This window comes from Oreochromis aureus, linkage group 7, assembly GCF_013358895.1.
Source record: "Oreochromis aureus strain Israel breed Guangdong linkage group 7, ZZ_aureus, whole genome shotgun sequence".
NCBI classification, from domain to species: Eukaryota; Metazoa; Chordata; class Actinopteri; order Cichliformes; family Cichlidae; genus Oreochromis; species Oreochromis aureus.
In genome coordinates this window covers 53,307,546-53,319,965 of record NC_052948.1, presented here as the reverse complement: position 1 = coordinate 53,319,965, position 12,420 = coordinate 53,307,546, and the positions used below count along the sequence as shown (strand labels likewise).

The window sequence follows — 12,420 nt, the reverse complement described above, 5'->3', positions numbered from 1 at the left end:
TCATGTCAACCTGGTCATGACCCAGGGCACAAAAAGAATTATCACCTAAATCCATCATAAATAGTTTTATTATCGCAACTATATTTTTACTTAACGATGTCCAACGTAAGGGTGCTTCTGTTTTATATTTAGGGCCAATAATTTTTCAAATTCGCGTAATGTGACGGGGCATATAATACGGGAGTAGTAAAGGGCAGAAACTTTGATCGTCTTACATTTTAAATCACTTAAACAACTTTAAAAAAAATAAATAAAGAATTGTTCTGATTAATCTCCCACCAGATTACCTGGCTCTGTAAGGCTAAAAACAAACAAACAAACAAAAAACACATTTATTAACACTCCTCTTCTGTCCTTCTGATGCATTTCAGGAATTCAGACATCCTTCAACAACATATACTGAGACTGCGTTTCACATTACAGTCTGGGGCGGCAGAGGATGCGTAAGTAGCCAGGGCACCCGCAGGTTAAATTTTCTTGCGGTTCCATTCTAGGTTTTATGATAGTGTTTGTCTTTCGCTGACTATTGCTTAGGTCCCTAAAATCTTCAATGTAACTTTCAGTGCTTTTAGTATCATACAAAAATCGTGAAGTTCTCCGCGGATTTCTCTTTTAAAAGAGGGATATCTATTATTTTTATTTTTTTATTACTTTTCTCAAAATAACACGCCATGCCCCTGAACAATGATCAGCAAAGCTGGAAAAGCACTACCATAAAGCTTCGGCTAGAAGCGCAAGTCAAGCCCAGGTATGACAGGGCTGGCTGTCTTACGCAAGGTCGCCTGTAAGGTCACCTGACATCACGCTGGTATGTAAATTAGCTGACTGTGGGCTCTGTCGGCTAGTTCACCGGCACTAGCGGTTAAAACACGGTTTAAGGTCGCTACCGATAGACCGCGTTCGCTATAATATTGTGTTTTAAACTAAGTTTTACTGTCATGTCGTGGACTACAGGATCGATTCAACTGTTCCTGATTTTGTGTTTTACGCAAACTTGTCTGACGACACACCCAGGTAATGTTTCAACCATTATTACCATACCTTCGTGACTGGCAAACTGTTCATTTTGAAAATAATTGGATCTTTTGTTTGTTTAATTTTATCTTTTTTTAAAGTGCTGAAGACTTATGTCAGTGCTTGATGTTTTAGTCTTGGATAAATTCATTTGTTTGCATCAGTGTGATCGGGCAGAAACAGCCAAAGTGTAATGGATGTTGTAATGCATACAGGTGATTCATAAACATACTAACACAAACGGGTCAAAGTGCCCTAAGCTTAAGGAACTGGGTGTGACATTTGTTCCTATACACACTGTAAGCCTGTCATTCTTCTGCTTTTCATATATTTTCATATTGTGACTTCACAGAAACCAGAGGCTTCACAGGTACAGAGAAAAATGGAAGCCTGTGGATCAATCTAAATGACGAAGAAGTCCTGAGCGGTCGCCTTACAACCGTCTTTCTCCCAATCATTTACATAATTGTGTTTTTGGTGGGTCTCCCCACCAATGCCTTGGCAATCTGGGTCTTCCTCTTCAGGACCAAGAAAAAGCACCCATCTTCGATCTACATGGCCAACCTGGCTCTGGCTGACCTGCTGTTTGTCATCTGGCTCCCCTTAAAAATCGCCTACCACTTCAACGGCAACAACTGGATCTACGGAGAAGGATTATGCAAAGTGCTGGTAGCATTTTTCTACGGCAACATGTACTGCTCAATTGCCTTTATCGCATGTATAAGTGTTCAGCGTTATTGGGCTGTGGCTCACCCGCTGTCTCAGCAACAGAAGAGAAACCGTGTAGCTGTTTCTGTCTCTGTCACTATCTGGGTGGTGGTCTGGCTCATCAGCATCCCTCTCTATCTGTATAATCAAGAAGTTAAGATAGCAAAACTCAAAATCCTGACCTGCCATGATGTCACCAAGCCCTCTCAGAAGAAGATTGCAGCAGGCTACTTTCTGACAATGGGAATGCTGGGATTTGTCATTCCCACTATTGTGTGCATCGTATCTTATGTTCTCATGCTGAAGGCTCTCAGGAACAGCATGAAGGATCCTGCCATTGCCAAGAGACGCAAAAAGGCTGTGGTCTTGATCGTCACTGTCCTTGTTATGTTTTTATTGTGCTTTACCCCGAGTAACATCATGCTGATGGTGCATTACATCCTCCTGCTTAAAGGGGCGGACAACAACTTGTATGGGTTTTACATCACGACCCTGTGCTTGGCCAGTCTCAACAGCTGTTTTGACCCTTTTGTTTACTATTTCATCTCCGAAGACTTCAGGGAGCACGTGAAGAACACATTCCTGTGCCGAAGTGAGAGGACAGCACAGAGGATGAGGGTCTCCTTCAGCGCTTTGAAGTTCTCCAAAAAAAGCAACTCATATACGTCAGGGTCAGGGAACACACGGAGCACGGATTGTTAGTGAATTCTTGATTATTTTTTTTTTAAGACTTGTTTTTATCATTTTACTGAAATGTAAAAAGGACTTCCTGGTTTGTTACAGGTGAACAAGTCAGTTTGACTTTTAATGTTACTGATTTTTAAAGTTTTGTAAAATCTTTGCTTTCATTTGTTTTTTGTTGTTGTTTAATGTGTAACGTTTCTTAAAGCTGCCTTAATTTAATTTATCCAGAATGTGAACAATTGCTTTAGACATTACAAATGTGTCCAAAATTGTGCCATAATTTTTATTGAGAGCAACTCTCTGACAGCTTGTGCTAGAGTGCTTTGCTGCCTTGCTTATAAATAACATTTAGCGTATATCAAAGAAGATGAAGTCACTTTTTGTTTGTTTTTTGGTAAATCTTTTTACTATATTTAAAAGGTTCTCAATAAAAGTATCATCTCAATTTATTGTGCTTTCTCACTGCATACTTGTTAGGTGTTATCCATCAGCTCACTATTGCTAACCGAACTGGTTACATTTGTGCACAATTCTTTAAATTAGTTGAAGCTCTCCGATGTCAGTGCCAATAAAAGAAATGATATTTCTTTTATTGGTTTTTCCATTATGCTTGTGACAGTTTGTGAAACAAGTATGCAGTTGCATAAATGCCATTGCATGTGGCATTAAAAGTGTTTCTATGTTACTCACTCTGTTTGGTCATCAACATTTCCTCTGACTGTATCATCAGGTAAACAGTTAGAAATGTCAAGCTTGATGTTCCTTATTTTGAAAACGCAGTCAGCTTTGTGTTCCAGAAATTTCCGCTGCTGTTCTTTTTGTGGGTAAACATATATATATATATATATATATATATATATATATATATATATATATATATATATATATATATATATATATATATATATATATATATATATATATATATATATATACAAATCATGTATTTTGAATATCACATTGGAGGACTAAAGAGCTTCATTTTGGTCTTTTTGTTTTCATGACCTGCCAAATAATGATCACTTACTACAGTACAGTGAGAATTCCTGCATTTAAATATGCAGTTATAATTTTTGCCTTTGAGCAGAGTTGGGTTTCCCGAAGTAGCTCAAAAGGTCCCTCACAAAGGGAACTATGAGTTCATACTATTTTTTTCCTTTCTTTCTACAAGCTCGGATTGTACAGAATGTACCACAGCATTCGGCACACCTACACAGGAGAGACAGATCATATCACTTACACGGTTACACGTTTTGCCCCTTTTGCACTTATTTTCATATAATTTAACTAATTATTTACATGGCTAGATACCAAGAGGAAGAGAGATGGCATGATATTAAAAAACAAACAGTGTGTATTCACAAAATCATAATTTCAGCCACACAAAAACATACTTAAGACCCACCTTTTCCCTACAGTTCATTTACATATTCACAGCGTTTATATTTCCTGTCTGCTGTGCGGTGCTCTGTAGGTTCTGTAACTCTGAAAATAAAACCAAATGACTAGTTAAGGCATCAGTTAACAGAACATTCGTCAACTTAACGTGTTCTACTTTAGGCCTGTTTGCTGGGCATGTTTCCTCTTATTTTCTAAAGGATAAACACTCAAAAAACTAATGTAAGATTTGAAATAAGAGTTTCTACTTCTTTCTACTTCAGTGGTAAAATTCAGCCACCCTTCATTTACCACTGACAACGGAATTTTAAAAATGATAATAAAATAATTCTTCATAATGTGTGGTAAAGGTGCCTGTAACTTATTTATTTGCTGGGTGTTTTGTTGTCACTGAATCCACGGAGCGCCACAGAAACCCGTAACAGGAAATGCACCTGAGGGCGGACCGGGCGGGCGGGTTTGGACATGACGCAAGTGTAGGAACAGGTACTCTCGGGGTGTGTCCTTCAATGTTGGAGAAGCCGTCGGACATTTAAGACTCAGCTGGCTGTTAAGACGTCGAGAAAAGGAGAGTTTGCACCGAGAGAGTCTCAGTGATAGAAACATGGCTTCAACACGGTTACTATGGCTGTTGGTTATTTTCTGCTGCGGCTCCGTCTCATCAAGTAAGTTCAAAATCCCTGCGCTGTCTCGAACTGCCAGGGTGTTGTTATACCGAGCTCGGCTCATGTTTTGTTTTGTTGTTGTTGTTACGGTGTAAAGCTGGGCGTCTAAAGAGCAAATATTTTAACCGAGCTCTTTTTAAATTTGGGATTGTAATAACTTCACAAAAGAGAAAACTTTCGGGAAATAAAGGCTTACTCTTCAAAACTTAAGAAGATACTTGAGACATACAGATGGTAAATGACCTGTATTTGTATAGCTCGAACCGGTAACCTTCCGATTACAAGGCGAACTCCCAACTCTTGAGCCACGATCGCCTCGGATCCTTATTATTATCATGTATGCTTTAACCAAAAGGTAGCTGTACGCAATGAAACGACTCCTGTCTGAGGCCATTGTGATGCCTCAAATAACTTGTTTGGCTTAGCCAAATAACAGAACTAAACCCAAATTTAGTTTGGGGGGGGTCTGTAATAACAGCTTAAATGATAGGTCAATTGGTGTTCTGTCTGCTAATCAGTAATTTAAACTGTAATATTTATTTCCGTTTGTATATGTGTTTCAGATAGAAACCGGATGTTCATCGGACATGAGGACCCTGAAAATTCAAACCAAGTTGTCGTGGATGAGGAAGTATCAGCTACGCTTAAGAGTAGCCTCACCACAGTCTTCTTCCCGATCGTCTACATCATCATATTTACAGTTGGACTTCCGGCCAATGGCATGGCAATCTGGGTCTTTCTCTTCAGGACCAAAAAGAAGCACCCTTCATCAATATACATGGCCAACCTGGCTCTGGCTGACCTGCTCTTTGTCATTTGGATTCCATTAAAAATACACTACCACATAAACGGCAACAACTGGATCTATGGAGAGCCTCTCTGCAAAGTCCTAGTGAGCTTCTTCTACGGGAACATGTATTGCTCCATTCTGTTCATCACCTGCCTGAGTGTGCAGAGGTACTGGGTTGTGGCTCACCCACTCTCTCAGCAGAGGAAGAATAATAAAATTGCCATTGGTGTCTCTGTAGCTATCTGGGCTTTTATTTGGGTCACCACCACTCCTCTGTACCTGTATGACCACACGACCAAGCTAAAAGACCCCAACGTAACCACATGTCATGATGTGACTGTCATAAGGGACCTAGAAAATCCATTCGAGTCTATCAGGTTGCCATTCATCTACTTTATCATGATGGGAACAGTTGTGTTCCTAATCCCTTGCATAGTGATCATTGTAGCCTATGCTATGTTGCTGAAGGCTCTGGGGACAAGCATGGAGGAAAGTACAGCATCAAAGAACCGACAGAAAGTTGTGGTGTTGATCGGAATCGTCCTGGTGACCTTCCTTGTGTGCTTCATTCCCAGTAACATCATGCTCCTGGTGCATTACGGTTTACAAAAGAACAGTATAGGAAATCATGGTTACAACGTCTACATCTCTACTTTGTGCTTGGCAAGTCTCAACAGCTGCCTGGACCCATTCATCTACTACTTTGTGTCTGAAGATTTCAGAAACCATGTGAAGAACACTCTGCTGTGTAGGAGCAGCAGGGCTGTGGAGCAAATGAGAGTTTCCTTCAGTTCCATGAAATATTCCAAGAAGAGCAAAGCATACGTGTCGGATGTTGGGACCACACAGAGCAGCACCTGTTAGTGAGAAAAGGAGAGGAAAGACTCTGATTCCAGGCCTGGTTTTGCTTTTGCAGTGTAAACACTGTAAACAAGAAATCACATACCAGATAGACTCTGGTAACCAAAGATGAACTTTTATTATATATATATATTTTTTTTATTTTTTTTTTTTAATTTGAGCTGCTTAGCATTAAAATGTGAAATGTACATGAGCACCTGTGTTACGGGTCCACACCTGCTTCAGACTGACATGCAGAGCTTTGAATGGACTAATGTGCTTCTTCCTGTGGTTTGGACTGATTATCTTTGAATGTCAATAGAAATGTAATTTAATATGAATGACATTTATACTATAGACACATTAACCTGTTCAGAGAGCTTGTGAATATATTGATTTAAGAGATAAAATTTGCTTTTTTTATATACATACACAATTCATGCATCCAGTAAGTTTTATTTTTGTCATTTTAAAGCCCTTTTATCACACTTTTGCTTATTCAAAACAAAAACAAAAAATGAAGAGAGACTGGTTGAAATTGTTACAAAGTTTCTTAAATAAATGGTAAAACAACAGGATTTAGTATCTGTGAAACTCCTTTTGTGCTATTGTGTAACTGATAACGTTCCTGTGACCCGTGAGTCACTATTCTTATTTTCGTCCCACAGCTGGATGAGACGCAGTGTCATTGATGAGTCTCTGGCAGTAATTCCTGGAATGTTGTTGTGTAGAAACTCGGTGCAACTTTACACAGTGTAAAGGCCAGTGTTTTAAGCTTGCACTTTTAATGTTCACTCCTGTTCGGAAAATGAGCTTAGCTTGGTGAGTGTTAAGGAATGATTAACAGATCAGTGAGGACGACCTACGTATAATTGCATTTTCTACCGAGTGCTTTTAGTGGCAGACTAGTTTCACCTCTGAAACATAAATAGCTAGTTTCACTTCATCTTTATTCATTTGGTTTGACCCAGTTAGTGTTTTGTATTTTATTAATTTTTTTTTTTAATGGTGTGCAGTCCTCTTAGAGGTCAACAGTGTTACACTTTTTTCAGTCAACATTGCCAGCTTCTAAAAGACAATATGGTCAACAAATGTATAAAGAGAAAACTGCAGTCTTTTCTCTGTAGATAAAGAGTGCCGTGTTTCAAACACTGACCCCACCCATTTACCCGCCACCATCCCCCCCAGGTACACGTACACACACAAACAGGCCAAGAATGCTGCTTCCCATTTAACAACTGGTTGTGGGAGCGCTCGGAGGTAAATGATTGTTATGGAGTGTCACCTTACCGTTTGTTAGTACTCTTTGCACATGCTGGGGGCAGGGACAGGACACACCCTGCCCTGGTTGCATTCACTTAGCTCCACAGACAGGCACAGTTCACGTTGATTCAGGAACCACTTGTTGGATTTCCTCTGAGCAAAATTATTTTTAACAAAGCGTAGTGTGACTGGTACGGAAAACTGCTAATAAAATAGCACTCAAAGATGGGTTTTATGGATATGGCTTCAGCTTCTATAAATGATTATTAGCTTAAGCTCTTTTATATTTTATATTACTGGTTTCATGAAGGTAGGACTTGGTTGTGAGTCTTTAAAATTAGGAACCTATGAAAGGACTCACATTTTCTGAAGCAGAATTCATGTAGAAAAGGCTGGAAAGGCTCCAATTATGATGGTTTGTTCCACATTACATTTAGCTGCTCTCCGAATAGTTCAGTGCACAGGTTCAGTCTCAATGCAAATGGCTGCAGTGAGTCTGTACTTCTGTTTAATATGATTACAGTACGATGTGTTCCATTGTTGACCTTTAGAGTGGTGGATATCAGACAATATGCAAGATGTACAATACTCTGCAAATGTCTTGAGTCGCCACTTGTTTTTTTGAATATGTTGCTTCCAATGAGCCAGACTTTCATGTGTATATGTAAAAGACTGTTATTGGTTGCTGTTTATCCTGCAACTCATTTTATTTACCGAAAGACCTCACGGTTTCCAGCTGGGCCAACCAGAAAAGAGGAAATGCAGCCTGTGGTTTAAGCCAAAAGTCTACCGCTTAGCAGAAGTCCGGCTTTATTTTATTATTACACAGCAGAAAGTAAACAAAGAATGCAGACAGTGAGCACGGTGGAAATTTCACTTTAACCTCTTTGTGCGTAAGACTTTTTTTTGAATGATCTGCCTATGCTGGAATAATGGCAATAACTACTGCTACATTTAACTAGCAGTGAAGTAGCAGTGCGTGAGACCAAATAAAACCAGTGGCATTGTGGTTATGACATGCTGAACCACAGACAAAGCAGTCTTTGTTTCACATGCTGTAAAACGGTGAAAATGAAATTCTCACGCTGAAATAGTGCCACCTTTAACTCTTAACCCCTTGAAAGCCTAAAACTTTTTTAAACTGAGCAATTTCTTTCATATTACAGGTCTGCTTATAGTGTACATCAAAAGTTAGTTAGAGTCTCAGTTTCTTTGAAACTATGCTAATGGTCGCCAAACCATGCCTTTTATTAATATAAACATCCTTATTTACCCCACACTGCTATTTTGTTGAGTGACTAATATTCAGCGGGTAAAATAAGTTTTGAACATGTCATCAATTTTCTTAGTAAATATATTTCTAACGGTGCTACTAACATAAAATTCTCACCAGATGTTGGTAACAAACCATGCGTTCCACACATGTAAAGAAATAAAATCACAGATGTTTGTGAATTAAGTTAAGTGTAATAATGAGAAATCACACAGGAAAAAGTATTGCCTTTTTGCACCTTGCTTTCTTCATGTGTTCTTATATGTGTACTCATTTTACCCGCTGTAAATGTGGAAAATGTCACAGATACTCTTACAGGGGCAATATTCTTTCTTATGTCTTGATCATTTTAGTAAACAGGAATTCAATAATTTCCTAACTCACTCTAAGGGCCATATCCTTGATCTTGTTTGTATTTCTTGTGTTACTTCTAAGAACTGTATATTTAAGTCAAACTCTTTTCACTCTCTCATATTGAAGTATTAAGAACATTGACATAACTACTTTCTCCCATGTAACTGACAGTCTGCCTAGAAGAGATAATTTATGTACTCCTGATAAACTGGTGTCTTAATACAATTATGGACTTCACTCCTTTGAAAATTCACAGAACTGTCAGATTCTCTTTCATCCACTATGTTCCCTGGTTTATGTATCAGGAACACATGCACCACAATAAGGATGCCCTGTCTACACCTTAATTTGAATATTATACAACACTCATCAGGTCTGCTCAAGGGAATACTAGGACTCTTTCCTCCTGACTGTTGGGGAAATATCTGGATTTATTAAGAAATCTTAATAAAGACCTCTTTCTCACTCAAGTGGCTAAATCCTGTTTATCTTCTCTCTGTCTAGCTGATATTATTCACTCTTCCCTAATATCTGGCTTTTTCCTGTACTGCTTAAAACAACGATAATGCCAACTCTTAGGAAACCCCATACAGACCCTTTCAAATAATTATTGTCCATATGCTAATTTACCTTTTTTTCAAAAAATTTGGGAAATAACTCTTGTTGTTTAGATCTAACTTCAACTTACTAGCAATCATCTTTTTGACTGATTTCAATCTGGTTTTCAGCCACTTCATAGAGCAGGGGTAGGCCTGGTCAAAATCACAAATGATCTTCTGATGGCAGCTGACACTGGGCTGTTAACCATATGCTCCTTGATCTGAGCTCTGCCTTTGATATCGTCTCTCATGATATTCTTTTAAATAAGGCACTTGGCATGTCATGTTGTAGATTGTAATCTCAGATTGTAATCAGGTATGTACAGTTAAAACATCTCACATCACAAGCTTCCCCAGTCGTCCCCAGTGTTCCCCAGGGCTCTTTCTTAGGCCCCGACTCAATTTGCTATTCACCAGTAAAGGGGTGACTTACATTTTTATGGCAGGTATTACACGTCTGCCCAGACTAAACCATTTGTTGGTGTGTCATGGGTTTCACACCTTAGAATCAGAAATCGAGTTTGCATAATATTGGTAAGCCACAAAAAAAAAGAAAAAAAGAAAAGAAAGGAAGATAGTTTAACCAAAAAGATGCAAGAATTAACCACCAGGACCTGGTTTTAATAAAACACAGGAGTGTTGGATGTTACAAAACAGTGTGCTATTGAACAAGGTCTTTCAATGTACAAAATGTTCAAAATGCATGAAGATTTTGCATTTTGAAATGTCCATACTGGTGAAGTTAAATTGACCTTTAATCGAGTTTAAAACAAAAAGTCAAAGAACTTACAGATGCTGTGAAACAGGACAAAAGACAGACTAAAGCACAAACACAGAAGGGTCACTGGGGCAGACTAGAGATACCTGGGCGACACAGACCCAAGATCATGACAAAGTCATCTACTAAATTGTCAGGATTGATATGTTTTATATTGTCATTTATGCTTAGAAATATATAATCATTTGTATGCTGATAAAATATCGTATTCTTATTAGGTCTGATAAGATTCTGTGTGCACTTGTGTACCATGAGATGACAGGGAGCGGCCTCGATGTTATAATTTCCATTATAGCTTTAGAAACCAGACTGTTCTGTTTCTTAAAGTGCAAGACTTCACATCTTTAAATGTTACCTATTGCAAGTTTCTGTTTTTATAGTTTAGCAAGACGCTTACTTCTGGTTTTCTGCATACCTCATACACACAGTTTAAATTCATTGAAAGGTCGTATGTCTATGTATGGTATAGCTGGAAACACACACACACATGCACCTACACACACCCACACACACAGAATACAGACACTGATGTTGTTCAGATACCCGTGCTTAAAACTGTCACGTGGTTAACTGAATTTTGTGTAAACTCTGTTGTCAATAAAACAGTGAGGCGGACGCAGAGGAATTGGAGTTGCTTGGAAAGGCGAGTCGCATCACTGCTCTCCAACGCTCCCCTTGCAGGTAAAATGTACACTGGTGTCTGTGTGGTTGCTTTCAGTAACAGGTTCTGTTTACCAGCAGGGTTGAGTTAAACCCAACATAAATGAATTTTCATAGATCATTAATATGAATCACAGAAGAGATAACACAGTATCCTCCTCCACATTACTGTGATAAAGAGAATACTTTTGTATTCATAGCATATTTATTGGACATATTTATTACATCTTTCATTAAGCTGATTGTAAATACTGAACACAATCATATATAGCAAGGTCAGTATTTCCCTACAATACAGATACCGGTATTTGAAGATGCAGGGTTTCAGGTAACATGTAATTTTGTCATAGTTGTATGGCTTTAATTTGACTTTAACAACATCTAGGACACAAATGTTTGACTTTATGACTGATGTATTGGGAGGAAATTACAAATTAGGAAGTTCCCGTCCTGACCATAATAAAGGAGGTTGTTTCATAGCAGTCATGCACTTTACTCCGCCTCCCCCTTGTGCTGAGCAAATGCACACATGCACACACAGATCTATTTGAAGTATACCTCTGTCTATACAGGAAGAGGTACACCTCATCTAGTTAAATACAACACATTTTGTACATCTGTAATCTTTTACGTAGCATGCTTATACCACTGTGACTTTTGCTGTATAAATATACTACCCGCAATTATCTTGCAGGTTTCAAACTAGGACTTTAAGTTAAAAACAGCAGGGGTGATGCTTATGACTTAAACACACACGCACAGGTCAACAAGCACATGGGAAACAGGTGAGATCACAGTTGGAACTAATTACGGCCCGAAGAGACCAGAGCCAAAAGACTTTTCACATATGACAAACAGAATTAAAGGGAATTAAATAATATGTCACCTACAACTAAACAATTACATTGTAAAGCACAAGGATATTGTGACAAAACATTAGCTCATTTAACAAAGAATTTAAAAAAAAATTGCTTAAACCAAAGGAAGTCATTGTATTTGTGTTACACATTTAAACACACTTTAAACTAGTTGAAAGGTTGATCCACCATCTGGACACTTTTTTATTTGTATTATTTTTACTCTAACTCATTTGGCCTTATATAAGTCACTGTTTTATAGTTTAATTCACTCTAAAATGACACTGTGAAATGAAAAGATATCCATTTTTTAGAGATATCTTCACACTACGAGAGGAGAAAGAATATAATACATGTCTGTCCAATACAGCACTCAGCAGTGAAGTAGGCTGAGTAATTTCTTCAATATGAGTTGTTAATTTAATGGCAAAGTTGTGATTGTAGGAATGAACTTAATTTTAACAAATGTCTGAATAATTTTTCCACCACTGATTTGACTTCTTGTCATTGCTCCACTCATGTCATGGTTTGTTTTAC

At 38.3% G+C, this 12,420-nt stretch overlaps 2 protein-coding genes across 2 annotated transcripts; both read left to right on the top strand.

Annotated features, from left to right (window-relative positions):
• Positions 1 to 818: 818 nt before the first annotated feature.
• LOC116315898 (proteinase-activated receptor 2-like) lies at positions 819 to 3,091 on the top strand. The gene is made up of 2 exons (XM_031734328.2): positions 819 to 1,014; positions 1,367 to 3,091. The coding sequence occupies exons 1-2, from the start codon at positions 939 to 941 to the stop codon at positions 2,422 to 2,424; spliced, it is 1,134 nt and encodes a 377-aa protein (XP_031590188.1). The 5' UTR covers positions 819 to 938; the 3' UTR covers positions 2,425 to 3,091.
• A 1,210-nt stretch (positions 3,092 to 4,301) lies between these two features.
• f2rl1.2 (coagulation factor II (thrombin) receptor-like 1, tandem duplicate 2) lies at positions 4,302 to 6,677 on the top strand. Its single transcript, XM_031734384.2, has 2 exons — positions 4,302 to 4,469; positions 5,033 to 6,677. Exons 1-2 carry the CDS (start codon positions 4,409 to 4,411, stop codon positions 6,121 to 6,123), a joined length of 1,152 nt encoding a protein of 383 aa, XP_031590244.1. The 5' UTR covers positions 4,302 to 4,408; the 3' UTR covers positions 6,124 to 6,677.
• Positions 6,678 to 12,420: the final 5,743 nt, after the last annotated feature.

Bases quoted from the DNA above. Each gene is read 5' to 3' on its own strand.
- LOC116315898 (XM_031734328.2), top strand. From the start codon at position 939: ATGTCGTGGACTACAGGATCGATTCAACTGTTCCTGATTTTGTGTTTT. The intron at 1,015-1,366 runs GTAATGTTTCAA...GTGACTTCACAG, and splicing joins TTGTCTGACGACACACCCAG to AAACCAGAGGCTTCACAGGT.
- f2rl1.2 (XM_031734384.2), top strand. From the start codon at position 4,409: ATGGCTTCAACACGGTTACTATGGCTGTTGGTTATTTTCTGCTGCGGC. The intron at 4,470-5,032 runs GTAAGTTCAAAA...TATGTGTTTCAG, and splicing joins CTGCGGCTCCGTCTCATCAA to ATAGAAACCGGATGTTCATC.